General features: G+C 38.7%; 1 protein-coding gene across 2 annotated transcripts in view; it reads right to left on the bottom strand.

Annotated features, from left to right (window-relative positions):
* XRCC5 (X-ray repair complementing defective repair in Chinese hamster cells 5 (double-strand-break rejoining)) overlaps nt 1–13,668 on the bottom strand; it is a 50,931-nt gene extending 37,263 nt beyond the window's left edge. For both annotated transcript variants that reach the window (XM_009323539.1, XM_009323540.1), the window contains exons 1-7: nt 13,556–13,668; nt 12,810–12,993; nt 11,554–11,602; nt 9,891–10,013; nt 5,544–5,732; nt 2,491–2,605; nt 164–302 (exon numbers count right to left, since the gene is read on the bottom strand). In XM_009323539.1, coding sequence (XP_009321814.1) covers nt 164–302; nt 2,491–2,605; nt 5,544–5,732; nt 9,891–10,013; nt 11,554–11,602; nt 12,810–12,993; nt 13,556–13,633 — 877 coding nt within the window. In that variant the 5' untranslated portion in view covers nt 13,634–13,668. The remainder of the gene's footprint in view (nt 1–163; nt 303–2,490; nt 2,606–5,543; nt 5,733–9,890; nt 10,014–11,553; nt 11,603–12,809; nt 12,994–13,555) is intronic.
* Between the last annotated feature and the right edge of the window lie 2,818 nt (nt 13,669–16,486).

Here is a 16,486-nt window from a genome sequence, read left to right as displayed (position 1 = left end):
AAGTGTCTCACATAACAGTCTCTGTGTTCCATCAGCTTACAGAGCTTACATTCTAAGATCACAGCTAGGCTTCAAAGTATAAAACTAAAAGGCACTTAGATGATTTAAGAGTACAAGCCATTATCTTTGGTTTGTCTTCAGGGTGCACATAAAGAAGTCATACCTTGAATAGTATCATCTCTCTGAACCTCTGTCTCGTCATCATCATTCAAGCAGTAAACAGTTTCTTTTTGCACATCATCTTTTCTGAGGGTTTTAGCATCCACAACTGTCCACATTTTTTTTACCTTCTCTTCTGTGACCTTTATATCAGAATTCAAAGAAAAGGAACATCTAACATTTCAGTGGGATCCACAGCGCTTACCAGAACACGCATAAAATTCGTAGACCAAGCGCTGTATTGTTTTGCCAATACAGGACTAATAATGACAGCCCCAAATATGCATCTCTGACTGCTACCACAGTGCTTTCAGCACACTGTTTCATCTGTATGAGACCTAACACCTGAGCTATATCATATTGACTGCATACTTGTCTTGGGTATTCATCAAAGTCATGGGCTAAGCCATCTGTGGAAGTCTTTCAGTCACAGGATAACATGTAACTTGCTTGCTATGTATTTTACCTCCTCCACCTACATAAAAGCTTTTGACAAAGCATTAAGATATATGTTAAAGATACAAGATGACTCAATGCTCATTCAGCTTGTTTGCCCAAGTTTTGCATCAGGCTTACTCCACTACAGGATAAAAATACCCTATGCTACTGCAACTTCCCCAAAAGGCAGAAAAAGATCCCAGTTGCATTACAGGACTGGGAGGGGAAAGAAGGAATAAATATCTGCAATGAGTGAATGTTTCCCAACTACAGGGAAAGAAAAATGCTTTCTTTTCTCTCTGCAGTGGATAAACTGATGATATACTTAGTGAATGAGAAGAAAAACAGAGAACTGGGCAGAAAACAGAAAAGACAGAATAGATTACATCACTAGATATCACAAGTCTATTCCTAGCTCTGATCCTGCTGCTGTATGACCTCAGGCTAGTCATTCAGTTCATGTTGCTTACTCTCCCAAGCTTCGTTTATTTTGTGTGTAAACACCTTTGGTAGGGGACTCTTACTGCATATTACAGGTCTGGCACAATATCCTAGTTAAAAAAAAAATTATGAATATGTATAAATAGAAAGCTGGCAGCAGAGATCTTTTTCAAGGTTAATATGCCTATCTCTCAGAAATCAGATATATTTCGACTTCATAATACATCTTCCTTGTTGGAACGTGTCCAGAGAAGGGCAACGAGGCTGGTGAGGGGTCTGGAGAACAAGTCTTATGAGGAGCGGCTGAGGGAACTGGGGTTGTTTAGCCTGGAGAAAAGGAGGCTGAGGGGAGACCTCATCGCTCTCTACAACTACCTGAAAGGAGGTTGTAGCGAGGTGGGTGTCGGTCTCTTCTCCCAAGTAACTGGCGAAAGGACGAGAGGAAATGGCCTCAAGTTGCGCCAGGGGAGGTTTAGATTGGATGTAAGGAAAAATTTCTTTACTGAAAGAGTGGTGAAACATTGGAACAGGCTGCCCAGGGAAGTGGTTGAGTCACCATCCCTGGAAGTATTTAAAAAACGGGTAGATGAGGCGCTTAGGGACATGGTTTAGTGGGCAAGGTGGTGTTGGGTTGACGGTTGGACTCGATGATCTTGGAGGTCTCTTCCAACCTTAATGATTCTATGATTCTATGATTCCTGAAACCTTGCAATATTGGCCAGACTCTCAGTCTTGGGTTCAAACAACAAACCAATCAATCTCCATCTCACCAGATCCATCAATGCTGCCACACTATATAGTTGCCTATTAATTATTCAATAACTGGAATTTTGCACATTTTCTGTGTTTAAATACACTTACTTCTTCCTAGCACTGTGTGAAGGACCTATATAAACTCTAAGGGAAACAGACTGTGCACAAGCTCTGCCAAACAGTATAAAGCAAACAAGCTGAAAAAATATACCTTTTTTCCCAAGTCTGAAATAACAATAGATGCAATTTGAAACGATAGCTGGTAAAACATTTACACCCACTATTTTACATACACGTGCATAATTCCTCTCATGCCTAGGGCTTAACAAATATATATTAAGTCTCACTGAGCTGCAGACATATCACTGATGTCAAATGGAAAGCTTCACACAAGCATAACATTTTTAATCAGGTTCATCAACTTCAACACCATTAAGTGTCACAGCGTAGATAGCAATTACTTCTATTTTTGTACAACGTGAATTTTAGTTCTTTAACATATGTGTACAATATGGTGAAGTTAGAGTTGCTGTGGGAACCACAGTTTTAGATGTACTGGCTTCTACGCTCATAAAATCTCTACCATAATTATTTTGGATGTTGTTTTATCTTTTATTTTCTTAGCTTTAAGGAAAAAACATGCAGCTGCACATAACTTGCTGCCAAAATACACTAAACCATATGATTTTATGAACTTACTGATTTGTAGGCCACAATCCTTATAGACAAATTAGAACCAATAGTGAGCTGGCAGGGCCAAGCCATAGGTCTTCTTTCTATTTTCTTAAACATGGAAAGACGCTCCAGGCTCTCTCTAAATGAAGGAATCAGGAAAACAGAAATTAACTCTGGTGAACTGTAATAAAATATTATAGACAATACACCCTCTTCAAGGAGATGCAGGAGTCCAATTGTTTCAGCTTAGACTGCATAAAAAGCATTAGAAAATAAACTGTATGAATAATCTTGTCATTATTGTCAGAAAAGAGAATGAAAAAAGAGGTGGTACAGTAGATGATTCTCATCTCGAGCCTTTCTGATGGTGTGACGTTAGGGCTTAAAGACAGTATGTTAGATCTTGTGATGAAACTGCACAATTGCTTATTAAGCACTTTACATTTATCTGTGCTCACCCAATTAGGGCATGTAGTTGGCTGAACAACCCAAATTAGAAAAGGCTTCTCTAAGTGGTAAAATGTTTTCTGCAGTGGAGATGAAGAAATAAAGAATCCAGTTTCAATTAACAGGATTTTGTTTGTGTGTAATTAACTTTTGACACTTCTTTTTTTTTATACAGTACTAATGAACTCATTATTTTCAGGGCATTCGGTTGGAGTGAAACAAGTTACTTTCAGTATTTCTAGCCTAAACAGCATAAATGCAAGTTCATAAAACACACACAAAAAAAGGAACTGTAATGATTTTATATAAAGAGTGTTAACTCCATTGCACAACTTTAAGCAATGGGGTCCCAAAATTAAAAATTGACAGTAAAAGTAATTTATAATATATTATTGTGAAATCAAATAGGCTTGCGCCCCAGAACAGCTTTCAGCTAATACAAACTGTATCAGCTATTTTGCTATAAAATTCCAGTGCAGAGAAAGCGCTCATTCATGACGAAGCAAAGATAAAACTGTGTTGACCTCATCTTTTTCACATGATGATAAAACCCAAAATCTACCTCTCTCTTGATTAAAGCACTCGTCCGGCAGAAATTAAGATCAACTCCTAAAAACATTAGTACAGAATTCAACTTGGTATTCTACTTTTCAACTTTCTTAGGATAAGTAGGGTTTTTTTGAAAATTCTAATAGAAGCACAATGAAAGGAGAAAATGCACTGGGATTTTTATGATTAGATAAACATTGTATTTCCTTTTTTTATTTTCTTCTTCCTTGGAGAAAGGAAGGAAGGGAGGAAAAATTACTTTTTCTGGCAATAGAGACATCAATATAGGATTTTTAAAAAGAACCCGTTACTACATCACTAAAACTACTGCAAAACATACATTCAAGGATGAATGTGAAAATCAAATACCTAAGTGTCAAATGCCTAAAAATGTCATTTAAGCTCAATTTATTAACTCTATCCTTTAATTTCTTATATTTATAGAAGAAAAATGCTCCCTGTTATCAAAGAAGACTCAGCCAATAAAACCCTAGTAAATACACATTTCAACTTGTATTTTAAAAACATGTCTTTTCTCCTCTGCTCTCCAATCCCTTCTCCCAAAACCCAGAGACAGCAGAAGTACCTCCTGTCTGAGAGTCAGAATATCAAACCCTAAAACAATACAACAAAATTTTCTCAGTTACTTTCCTGGCATGACTAATTTATTTTCAGAAGAGTTGATAATAATGAATATAGGAAAACAGAGAGTGTATCTGAGTTGGTAAACTATCATGATAGATTTGCAAGGCTGACTTCTTAAAGCTCGATAAGCAACGTAACTGCATCTAAACCCACACATATTCTTAAACAACTTAAGCAACTAAGCTTTAATCTCTTAGCCAAATGCCTATTTATCCAAAGATTTTGGATTTCCCCTGAAAGCATGGCACAAAGACAGCTTATACAGTAGCAAGAGCCTGCGATAAAAAAAAATATAAAGAAGGGGCCAAGCCACATAGTAGATTCATGCATGTAGATTATCCTAAAGGATAAACGGGCCCAGAAAGATACTGCTTTTCTGTGAAGTCTTTTCATGCAATGACAAAGCCTGTTTTTTTCCAGAGACTCAGACTGCTCTGTTGACTAGTATGGAACACATACACAGGAATACATACACCTGTTTCTTCACTAATCCACACTAATGCTCAAATAACAGTTTAACCGGTTGCTGAGGTGCAAAGCAGATCAGTTGGGCAGGGTGAAGGAAGGGAATCCCACAAATAAAATGATGAATAACAGCATGCAAACCTACAGGTACCTCATCTAGAAATCACACTTGACAATCACATTACAGCTATGGTCTACTAAGTTTCCTGAAAAACACGTTGTCTAAACGATCACACTTCATAATTGGGGAATAGAACTACTAAGAAAATAAAATCTGACTTTTATAAGGCGCATAAACGCTTTTTGCTTTTTTCCCAACTGAGACAACACCTACGTGGAAACGTCTTGGATATATCATTAGCTACAGTTTTTCAGACACACACATATATTTTTATTCTTTCATTGGGAAAACATGAGGTGAAAAACCATCTTTCAATTCTTGCATTAGGAATGCTGCTAAAAAAGTATATTGTTTGGCACAATGGCAGAGCAGTCTGTGATTAAAGAGCAGGATTCAACAAACAACTTCACTTAAAACATTTGTGGGAGTTTGATAAACTAGTAAGCTAAAAGAAGTCTGAGACCAAGGAACAAAGGCTACCATTAAATGCAAATGTTCTACCTGCACTATGTCACAAATTTCAACTCTTTCCAAAACATGCTTTTGAAATCTCATTTATAGAAACATTCCCTCCAAAATCCACCAACACTAAAGATGGACGAAAACTGTTTTTTTTCTTTAAATACAGATAAAAAAAATTCATTTTCCACTGAAATCTGTAAGCTTTTCTATCTATTCTAAAGCCACTGAAGAAGCTGTTTGAAAGGGACAGTGTACAATAAGTTATAAAACTCACTGACTTCAGTGAAACCGGAAGCCAAGTGACTGATTACTTAATTCATTTCACCTTTTGGGGAAGAAATCAGAAAGTAAAATTACAGTGTGATAAAAGAGGATTAGCCAAGTTTACCTGAACGTATAAATTTCTTCCAGCCCCCCTTCTTCGTCCAAAGTATGCATCAGTTTCCTCACCACATCAATGCCTTCCTTCTGTTGCTCAGTTAAACCCTTTCTCGGAAAAGAGTTTCTGTGCATTTGAGAATGTACACTGGCATTTGTATCTCCACCTCCATCATCAACATCCACTGGAAATGGCAGACTAAGAACACAAGCAGAAGCAGTTAGTTTGACTTTCTTCTTGATTAAAATAACCAACCAAAGCCAAAACAAAAATTGTATCAGGATCAACAATTTCTGTCTAGCTCCAGTCAGATGTATAAAGAGCCACATGGCTGGCGAAACACATGAAGTAGTATTTCAGGTCTACTTGGCATTGGTAACATCTTGACCAGAGTGCTGCACCAGTTCTGGGCATCATACGTCAATAAAGATGTCCACATACAGGAAGGGATTAGGGAGTAAAGACAATGACGATTAGAAAACAAGATCTATGAAAAAAGACTGAACAAAATAAAGCCTGTAGAGAAGGGAGTCAGAGAGCAAGACAGGCTTAAATATAAAAGGCTGTGGCAGAGAGGAAGGGAACAATCAGTTCTTCATATTCAGCCTGCACATCATGGAGTCAGGTCAGATATTCAAAAACCTGATAAAGGCATTTCAAACCATAATCTCTAAAACCAACTGCCTGAGGAGATAGAAGAGTTTCCTTCGCTGGACATCTTTATAAAAAGATTAAATAAACACCACTTAGCAATGACATACATACAACTGACCCAGTCTGAAGTAGAGGACTTCTCTAGATGACTTGTTAAAGGCCCTTCCAGGCCTGTGATTCTGTATCAGCTCTAAATGCCAGCAAACAGGACTTGCTCTGCAGTGGGGCTATTAGGTATTTCTGGAATAAATGTTACTCTTTGAGATTTTAATAGCTTACAACACTAGGTGAATTTCTGACTGAAGATGACACATTTTCCTGCACTTCAAGAATCAGATTTAAAACTTTAGCCAGGGGTTATAGATAAAATTATTTTGCTGCTCTTCAAAATATAACAGAGTTAACTAAGTATAATAACCACAGAAAAGAGAGATGTGTAAGATCCTTTACTCTGTGCCTCTGACAATGCCTGCAGATTTTTCAAATCTTTCGTCTGATCCAATTTTGAATGAACCACATGATACTTTTTACCACATTGCCACAAAGTAGAAGAATTTTAGCATTGTATTCTGTTTTCAAAAAGCAGCCTACAGATCTCTACCTTACTTTCACCTCATTAGTACTCACTAAACTTATCTGTGGAGCAACATACAATAATCAGATTTAACAATATGCACAACAATGTCACATACAGCAGAATTAAAAGATCAAACTTCAGCAAAGTGTTTGGTACCTTTTAAGGAAGCAGCATCCACTGACAAAGAGAAACTGTATTTTAAAGCAGTTATGACAGCAAAAAGCTTCAAACCTCTGATACATAAAAGTTAGATTACTTTCATTATACAGTGCTTAGAGTCCTGTGATGAGAACTGTGTAATACCCAAAGCTACACAGTGCTCAGCATGTGCTCAGTCCTTGGTAACAGAGAGGAAAACCAACTATGTCTGTCCTGGTTTCGGCTGGGATAGAGTTAATTTCCTTCCTAGTAGCTGGTACAGTGCTGTGATTTGGATTTAGGATGAGAATAATGTTGATAACACACTGATGTTTTAGTTGTTGCTCGGTAGTGCTTACCCTAGTCAAGGACTTTTCAGCTTCCCATGCCCTGCCAGCGAGAAGCTGGGAGGTGGCACAGCCAGGACAGCTGACCCAAACTGGCCAAAGGGATATTCCATACCATATGATGTCATGCTCAGTATATAAACTGGGGGGAGTTGGCCAGGGGGCGGCAACTGCTGCTCGGGGACTGGCTGCGCATCTGTTGACGGGTGGTGAGCAATTGCATTGTGCATCACTTATTTTGTATATTCTTTTATCATCATTATTATTATTTTTGCCTTCCTTTTCTGTCCTATTAAACTGTCTATCTCAACACACGAATTTTACTTCCCCCCCGCCCCGATTCTCTCCCCCATCCCACTGGGGAGGGTGGGGAGTGAGCGAACGGCTGTGTGGTGTTTAGCTGCCTGCCGGCTTAAACAACAACAGTCCTGTTGGCACCCAACGTGGGGCACAAAGGGTTGAGATAATGACAGATCTGACCAGAGCGTGTTAAGGTAAATTTGTTATAAGCATTCATCATATTGGTTTAATAGTCGCTGGTCACAATGTTGATTAATTTACTCTCAAAGTTGTCGTGCTTGCTCTCAAAGTTTTTGTGTAACACCTTACTTGCTGTACATGTTCCCTGTTGTGCTGTCTGTCACCTCTGGGAGCTGGGGCAAGGATATCATTTTGCTGCACTGTGTAACACTACTGGTTTATGATATGATAAAAGTATTGGTTGTGAGACTAATTTTTGTATTTGTACTTCTGTATTTCTACTCAGCATTGCCGTCACCTATGTACCTCGGGAGCCACTTTTCGGAAACTGTTAATAATTACATCTTTTACCTTTTCTCCCTGGGGAACCAACCTATGGGGGAGATGGGAGGGGGACACTTTCCTTCGCTCCTTCACCTTCCCTTTCTCCTTCAGGCTAGTTACAACAGCTCTTGAGAATTTTGAATATCCTTGGGATGTTCAAACCAGCATGGTCCTATTGCTATGTCTCCTGAATGTGGTTCAGGTCTTGTTTATGGTTAAACAATCATCTAAGAATACCATCCAGAGATCAACCCCTGCTGACAGGCACTGCGGCTACTCAAACCCCCATTGACAGGCACTGCGGCTACTCCAACCCACAAGTTACAACCTAATCAATAAACAGGGCGTAAGAGATGGAAGCACGGGTTATAACAAAAGGACAAGGTTGAGCAAGAAATTATTTTTAAACCAGTACCCTGAGTATTTTACATTTGTATATGTATTTCTCAAAGCATCATTTGCTCGTGTGGCTGGGAGACAGGGCGTAAATCTGCAGTTGATGCTCTAACAGCAACATTTCCCTAGTGCTTCTATTAGCCATGGGGCTTTTCCTTTGCAACATTACAGACAAAGAAAATGTAAAGATGTATCAGAAATCTCACAGAATAAAACTGCAACATTAACTTGTGGCGGTAGCATCTGCACTAGTCTGCACAGCAAACTACAGGTACGGAGACAAGGTAGCAGGGGCTAAATACAAGGTCTCTGAAAGATGTAACGCTGGCTGGCAGCATGTACTCAGGTTCATGGTACTGTGTCTCCACTGCCTCCAGTGCCAACAATAGCTCAAATAACCTAGAAGGGGCACGTCAAGGCATGTTGCGAGCATAACTTCTTTTGCTGTGTAGACAGAACCTGAGAGCAGTCTGACATTTTTACATTCAGTCTCTCCCAAGCACAGGCAAAAAAGAATTTTTCTGTGGAGGATCAGCCCATGATTTTCAGTCACACTTTCCTACCTAACCCCTCTGTTACGTTGCAGGTGGATCCGCAAATGGCTTTAATGAATTTATAAAGTTCACAACATTGCTCCTTACAGAATGCTGGATCTAAGTGAAAGTAAATATTAAAATGGTCAGAAGTAAAACTGCGGCTTTAACTTTCCCCTGTGAAATCATTTGTTATAAACAGCAAACATTAACATTCACACAAAGTTTTGCTTCTAAATATCCTACTAGGCCTATAGCTTCCTGTGTTACCATCATGTGCAACAACTAACACAGATCTCGGCACCAGCATTGATTCTTCAGGTCAATGCCTATACATGTACTAAGACAGCCAAGGGATTCCTCTCATAATGTGTAAAACATTGCTTCCATTTTCCACTTCCATTTTCCAAGCCCATCACTGTGAATATAACCCTTCTCTTCAGACTTGCTTTTCTACTGACACCAGAATCAGGCTATAAACATCTGCAACAATACCTCGTTATTTCTTCCCAGTAACTCCCTTACCTAAAAGGATCTAGGCTCTTGCTGTGACAAAACCACTGCTTCTGATGCTATTTCTGGCTTACTGTTTCCCACTTCTCTGCTTATATAGATCTTATGTCTCCCGTTTCAGACTTTGGCTCTAAGCTATAAGCTTAACTGGAGAAGAAGCCATTATCTTAACACGTATTTGCACATCACTTAATCAAGGGGACTTAGTTCATAACTGGAATTCATGGCATGTGTAATTGATGTAAGTACTTATAACACTCATCACATACTGGTATACCTCTATATAAACAATACACCAAGAGATCACCAGCTCCTTCAAGATCGTTATTAAGAAAGAATAATAATTTCCTTTTAAAAAAATGGCATAGTGTATAACAGCCACTTCTATACTTACAAAAACTGAAGTGAAATTCCTGTTTTCTTCAAGTTAGCAATGATAATTTCCAGCTGATCCTCACTGACAGGACTACTAAGGTCTGTAAACAGTTCAATGTGTCTCTTCTCATATCTCTTTCCTCTTAAAATACAAAAAGAACATTTACATATATCAGAAATATCTAGAAGGCCTTTTTCTAATTCTTTCCTTGGTAAAGCTTCAATTTTGCAAAGTGATATACTTGTAAAAAAAAAAAAAAAAAAAACAAACCTACTTGGTAGAGCTTGTTCTATCATTGCTCATATTATTTATGGTAAGTTTTTATCTTTATATGATTCCCCCTACTCACTCCCACCCCCTAAAATTGAGGGCTCTAGCCCTGTGACTGTATAAATCACTAACTACATCTAAATGAATGGAATCCTGCCAATTTTCACCAATGTAGATAAAACGCTAATAAAATGTTAGGTTGTTTATTGATTATACTGGATATCTCCTTTGCAGCTGTAAGCCTGTCCTTGTGAAAATGGAAAATGTATTTTAAATTACTGTTGCTGGCGGGGGTTCCATTTCAGTAAAGCCAATTCAGTAGATTCATTGGATAAGATGGACTTTAAAGCCTACTTAATACGCCAAGAAGTAGTAACAATAAACATCAGAAAGTTCTGCCAGCTACAGAACAGAATTCAGTTAAACTGATATAATTTTTATCTGGATATTCAAGCATGAGGGTGATTTTCTTGAATTTTTACCCAATAGTATTTTCTCAACTGAAGGTAAATTCCATATCAAAGGATCTGGTGCATACATGCAACTTATTGACAAGATAACAAAAGCAGTTGCTCCATAGGTATTCAAGGTTATACTGCCATAAATACAGTGATTTTAATTCACAACTCAGTTCTAACCGTTAAATTGATACAGTTCTCCATGCCGATTAGACTTTAATCATAAAAATACAAATTGCATCACTAAGTCTAGTCTTCTGCATTCACAATTAGATCATACAATCTTCTTAACAACATGTTCAATCTCTGTTTTGAGAGGAAGTAAGGCTATCTTCCTTTCCCTGGACCATCAGTCCACTGAGTGTCAGAAACAGCCACATTTCCAGTTGTCCATTCATTGACAACTTTGTAACACTTGTGCCAACATTTTCTTTCAGCTTAAACAGTGTTTCTTCCTACTGTACATTTATCTCCCACACCCTGCATATTTACAAACAGCCACCTTATCTCCAACAGCCTTTAAGGTGCTAGGCTGAACAAACTCACCTTTCTAGTTTTGCTTTCTTTTTTTTCTTTGTAAGATACGGTAGCCCTTTTCTATGCATTTTAGCATCTGAATTAATGTTTTTTGAAAACAGATCACAAGAAATGTGACACTAAGTGAAGTCTTTGTGCCTTGTATAATGGCATTAATGTTCTCATGAATCTACTGCAAAGTTCCCAGTTGCATCAGAAAGCTCTTAGATTGTCTGGAGAAGCTAGATGTCTCCTGGGGATTCTTCAGGGACAGACTCCTGTACTGTGTTGTTTGTTTTGGTTTGGTTTTGGTGTTGTTTTTTTAAAATCATTTTCCATATTTACAAAACACTGGAAATGTAATACTGACAATAAATCAGGTCAGCTCCAAAGTGCAAGGGCAGAATTCTGTAAAAGGCTTTGGCTTACATACTCACATTGTTTCCTTCTGAAGCAAGTCCATACACACAATAATTGCATCCAGAACTAAGCGAATTTAAGAAAAATCTCATCTAGAACATGAATCATGTCACAGAGGTGTTTCTCCTGTGAAACAATCTTCTGTTTTCACCCCCTCCCAAACACTAACAAACATACATTTTAGTTAACAACCAAACAATTTTCTGAGACAAGTACTCTTCAAATATCTACTGTGCAAGAAGTTCCTATATAACTTGTCTGTTTTGTAATCTTGTCTCTTCCCCATTTATCTGATGGAACAGTAAAAAGACTGCTTCAGGGCCCAATCTTTTAACTGTCAATGAGGAGGCTCAAGTCCAACGAAAGAGCAATCTAATCTTTACAACATTACTTTGAATCCACAAACACAATTTACTTGTACTTTCAATACATGATACCATTTTCTCAAGCAAGTTTTCCTTCAAAACATCTGCATCTGGCAATCTCTTGATAGTTTCTTCCTGACCACAATTTTCATTGGGAACATATTTTTATCACTGTGCACAAACCTGCCCACCGATTGAAGAAGGAACATGACTCTGCTTCTGCTAAGATACAGCTGACCGGCTACACGCTTCTCTGAAACAGCTCTGACAGTCTGAACAGACCTCACTGCAATCATTTTATGGCCAGAAAGAGGGAAGACAACACGGGAAGTTAGAACAGTATGTAAATGAAACACACAATGGGACACTATAGAGATTGCCTTGTTTTAAAACTCTTCACCTTATGCAGCTAACAACAGAACACATTCAAACATGAACAACATTCAAACCAGCAAGTGACATTTGGTAGTGTTAGAAATACTTCATACAGAAATCAATCTGATACATCTCTATTCTGTTTTGTCTGGCTTCTGGTACTTCTGCTGACATATTTTGTAAATAATATTTTTATTTGATGAAAAAGCATAAACCAAGTTCTGCAACACTATTTTTAAAAAGACATGCCTTATTTGAGGCCTAAAATTATATTATTGCTATCTTTGTTCTCTTTAATTAACAGAGCACTTCATAAAAGTAACGATTCCCAAAGGCCAAGAGACCATCTGCTAGCCTAAAAGAATGTCAAAAAGCAGTTAATCTGCTTTTAAACAAACTTACAACCACAAATTAGCTGAACTCCGATAGTAGTTAAAACTTCAGAGGCAAATCTGAGCCCATTTCACAACACTAACTTCCTGTCTCCTATGTAGCTGAATCAGTTCAAGAAGAGCTCTACAACGAAAGGATACAGTCTGCTTGTTCAGAGTCTGGTTTAATCACATCTTGAATATCTTCCAGCAGATCAAAATCTGGTAGCATTAGTGACCTATGTACAGTAATGTTTTGGTATTGATCCCCACTGGCGAGGTCATTCCTAGTACCATCTGTGCCAAACAACACTACAGCAACTTCATCTTTACTCTCAGCAAAAATCTGGAGACAGAGAAAATACAAAACAGGTATAAAAACACAGGTAGATTCATACACAACTATATTAGGTAGATTTGAGCAAGCTGAACTAATCTTGAAACAACATCAAGCACAATGGATTTACTTTTTCTTACTTTTTCAGTCCTATCTTACCTTACCTCTGCAATCTTACAGAGAGTTCACTAATTTAGATATAATTAAACTAACAGACTGACATGAGGATATCTGGCATAAAACAAGTAAAACTGGCTGACTCAGTCCTTGAAATGAGTCTTCAGTATGGTAAATATTAAGAAGGTTGAAACATTTTAGAGAAAGAGAAGAGAACTTTTTTCCCCTAAAAGTTTCTACTGCCCTAAAGAAAAGGAGTGATCAATCCAACTGCCATATCTCCACAAAAGTACAGCTGAAACAAAGAGCACTGTTACTCCTGCATAAAAATGGACTAATTCTTACTCATTTCTCATTTATTTCAATTATTAGTAAATGAGGAAAATATTTCACAGATGTCATTGCTTCCTCTCCCTTTTTAACAGTTTTTAATCACATGTAAAGTCACACATACCTGTCGCTGCACAAACTTTGTCATAACCTTCTTGGCTTGTTCAAGTGAAGACTCCTCACCAGAGGCAGAATTGCTCATTGTAAAGCCCACATCCAGGCACAGCACTACGGCTGCCTAGACAGGAACGACAACACTGAGTAAGAATGTAAAAGGGCCAATATAAGCATAATTACTTAAAAGGGTTAGTTCAGATCCTTGAACATACAAAACCTAAAAATCAAACTACGTCACTATTGGTTTCTTTTACAGTAACTGTTATTCTCACTGAACTGAGAATCATTTAATCCTGTACCATGTTCCAGGCATCTCAGTGGAAAATACAAAAAATCCTACGTTACACAATAATATGTTAAGAGGGGCAATTTCTGTTCAACCCCGTGAACATACCAGGGAACTAAAGGCCCACTAGGAAATAAAACAGAGATATTTCAGTTGACAATTACCAGCACAACACAATACACTATATCTGCACAACACAAGGTGGACATACAAGCTTGTGGCCTAAACTCTACAGCAACATCCACCCCTCGCAGTAGCTCGCAATAGCTGTAGACCACTGTTTGGTCTAACCCAAGAACATAAGAACGACTGCAGTTCTATGACTTCCAGGGAGAGCCAGAACATTTGTTGCTACTGGAAGTGTCTCTGCAGTGATCACCGGTGCCTACAGCACACAGCTATGCTCTTAAAGCCTCAGAAGGATGAATTCCGATTTCAACTTAGGGGCTTAAATCCCACAAGCTAGCATATGTGTTTGCATTTCTGATCATTGCTTTAACCAATCTATATATAAGTGCCCAAGTCTTCCCCTTAATTGATTTATAAACTAGCATATGAATAAAGTAAAATTGCATCTTGTGATTTCTCTTGTTCAACATTTACTAATAATGAGTATTATCTGCAATGTGTTGCCCATTCAACTGGTTTTGCTAAGTTCCTCTAAAGTTCTTCCACAGACTCTACTCAGCTTGATTAACCTAAGTAATTTTATCATCCAGCTGAACGAAGGTACAAGACAAATACCGCAAAAATATGTCCTGCATCTCCAGGGACAATGACAAAAGGCCAGCTCAAATTTATTGTGACTGATTAAGCCAAGGTTTTTTTAAATACACATCAAAACCTTGTCTGGTGGATAGCCAGTAGCTTCAATTACACTGCGTACAAAAAATTATTGTTTGCCAGAACACAGGAAAGTTAGGTATTACCTAGTTTGGAACCAGTCAGCTTGTTTTAAAATACAAAATCTATCCAGTTCTTTAAGAAGTGAAGCTGCCAAAAGGACGCGGGCAATAAATCAGAAGATTGAGAATTAAGCGACACAAGATGCATAGTCTGCTTTTGCAAAACAAAAGGGATGAACAGAAAGAAAAGGTGTTGGTCTAAGCTCTTTTGCATATGACCATGCAAATAACTCCAAGTACCTTTTTAAACATCAACCAAAAGAACCTGATTCTTTTTGTCACCCAAATAGATATTTCTTAATATCAAGTTTATAGAAATAATTTGCCCAGATTAGCTGTCTAATACTCTGAATTAGCAGCTCTCAAACTATTTTCTTATCCTCCTCCTTTTCCCAAAATATATTGTGCACCTCCCCTGTCATTTTAACAAGCACTGGTTTAACTCCCTGCATCCTCCTAAAACAGGACAAGGGGAAGAAAGAAAGACGACTTAGCAACAGGACTCCACAAGACATCCAGCAGGTTGTACTCAGTCTCAGCTTATTCCTCACTCTGCTTTCACTGGTGGCTTGCCTGGGAGCTAGGAATTAATGCCTCTGAGTCAGCTAGGTCTGCAAAAGCTTAGAGTGAAATAGAGGCAGTAACTGGGGCTGCACTAGGTTCTAACAAGAGCCTTGTTACTGCTCACCTGCCAGCCTGAGGAATTACTCTACCAGCTTCAGTAACTGCAGACCCTCTGCTTGTTGCTGTCCTGCCTCAAGACACACCATGGCTGTCAGCTGAATCAATCCTGTTGTCAAAGCCAGGTAAAATGCTCTTCACAGCTGGCAAGATGACAGCAAAGAAACTGAGCAGATGCAGGAGCGAAGAGCTGCTGTTTTACTTGAGAGAAAATGATCAAGTGTCAAGTGCTAACATGCTCTTCTGGAAGGCAGCAAACTCCAAGCCTGGTGCCTATTCAGGTATGTGGAATCCTCCTTCAGGAAGAGGGCAGGTCTCTCTTTTGGTAATCCTCCTCTATATGTCCCTTCATCTGTTATGAACCTCTGTGCATCTCACCTCTGAGCATCCAGTACTGCCATTTTCAGGTGCAGTATTCTAAGCTACGCTTTTAAGATACTCAGCATGTGTGATTGTAGGACAACATTGTCACACCTGAGCTAACATCAATCTGCTTTGCTCAAGTACTGATAAGCATGAAAACAGAACGAGCCTGCCTTGATCTATAACCTCTCAGTGCTGAAGCTAGTTATAATAAAGCTAAGAGAGATATGGCTACAGCAGCACTTTAGCCTTCAGCACAGACTTTGCCTGTGTTTAACAGATACTAAACTGCCCTGTATCAGAACAGAGCTTAACACAGCTTTCACCAACAGGGTTCCTTAAATGTACCAGACAAACAAACTGCATTTTTAAAAGGGCAAACCCATTTTTATTATTTTAGCAAGAGCAACGGCAATTACTACTGTGGTAGCTGCACTGCACTCAAAACTGCAGCTGCCCCCGAGACAGGAATACTGAAGTCCCTTTGAATTAGACAGCTTTGTACCAGCAGCACTTCGGAGGTCGGCACAGGGAGGAGTCACCCGGTTTTAGAGATGGGTTTGGCAGCCCTGGCGGTTGTGCCGTTTGCTACAAATACCGAGTCAGCTCACTGAGGGCCAGCCGGGCCGGCTCCGCCCCACGCTGACTGCGGTACAGACAACCCGCCCAAGGGCAGTAAAGCCAATTCCCTCAGGTGAGCGTG

The sequence above is a fragment of the Pygoscelis adeliae genome, unplaced genomic scaffold (assembly GCF_000699105.1).
Source record: "Pygoscelis adeliae isolate BGI_AS28 unplaced genomic scaffold, ASM69910v1 Scaffold664, whole genome shotgun sequence".
NCBI classification, from domain to species: domain Eukaryota; kingdom Metazoa; phylum Chordata; class Aves; order Sphenisciformes; family Spheniscidae; genus Pygoscelis; species Pygoscelis adeliae.
Note: the sequence above shows the minus strand (reverse complement) of the source record. Positions and strands in the feature narration are given on the sequence as shown.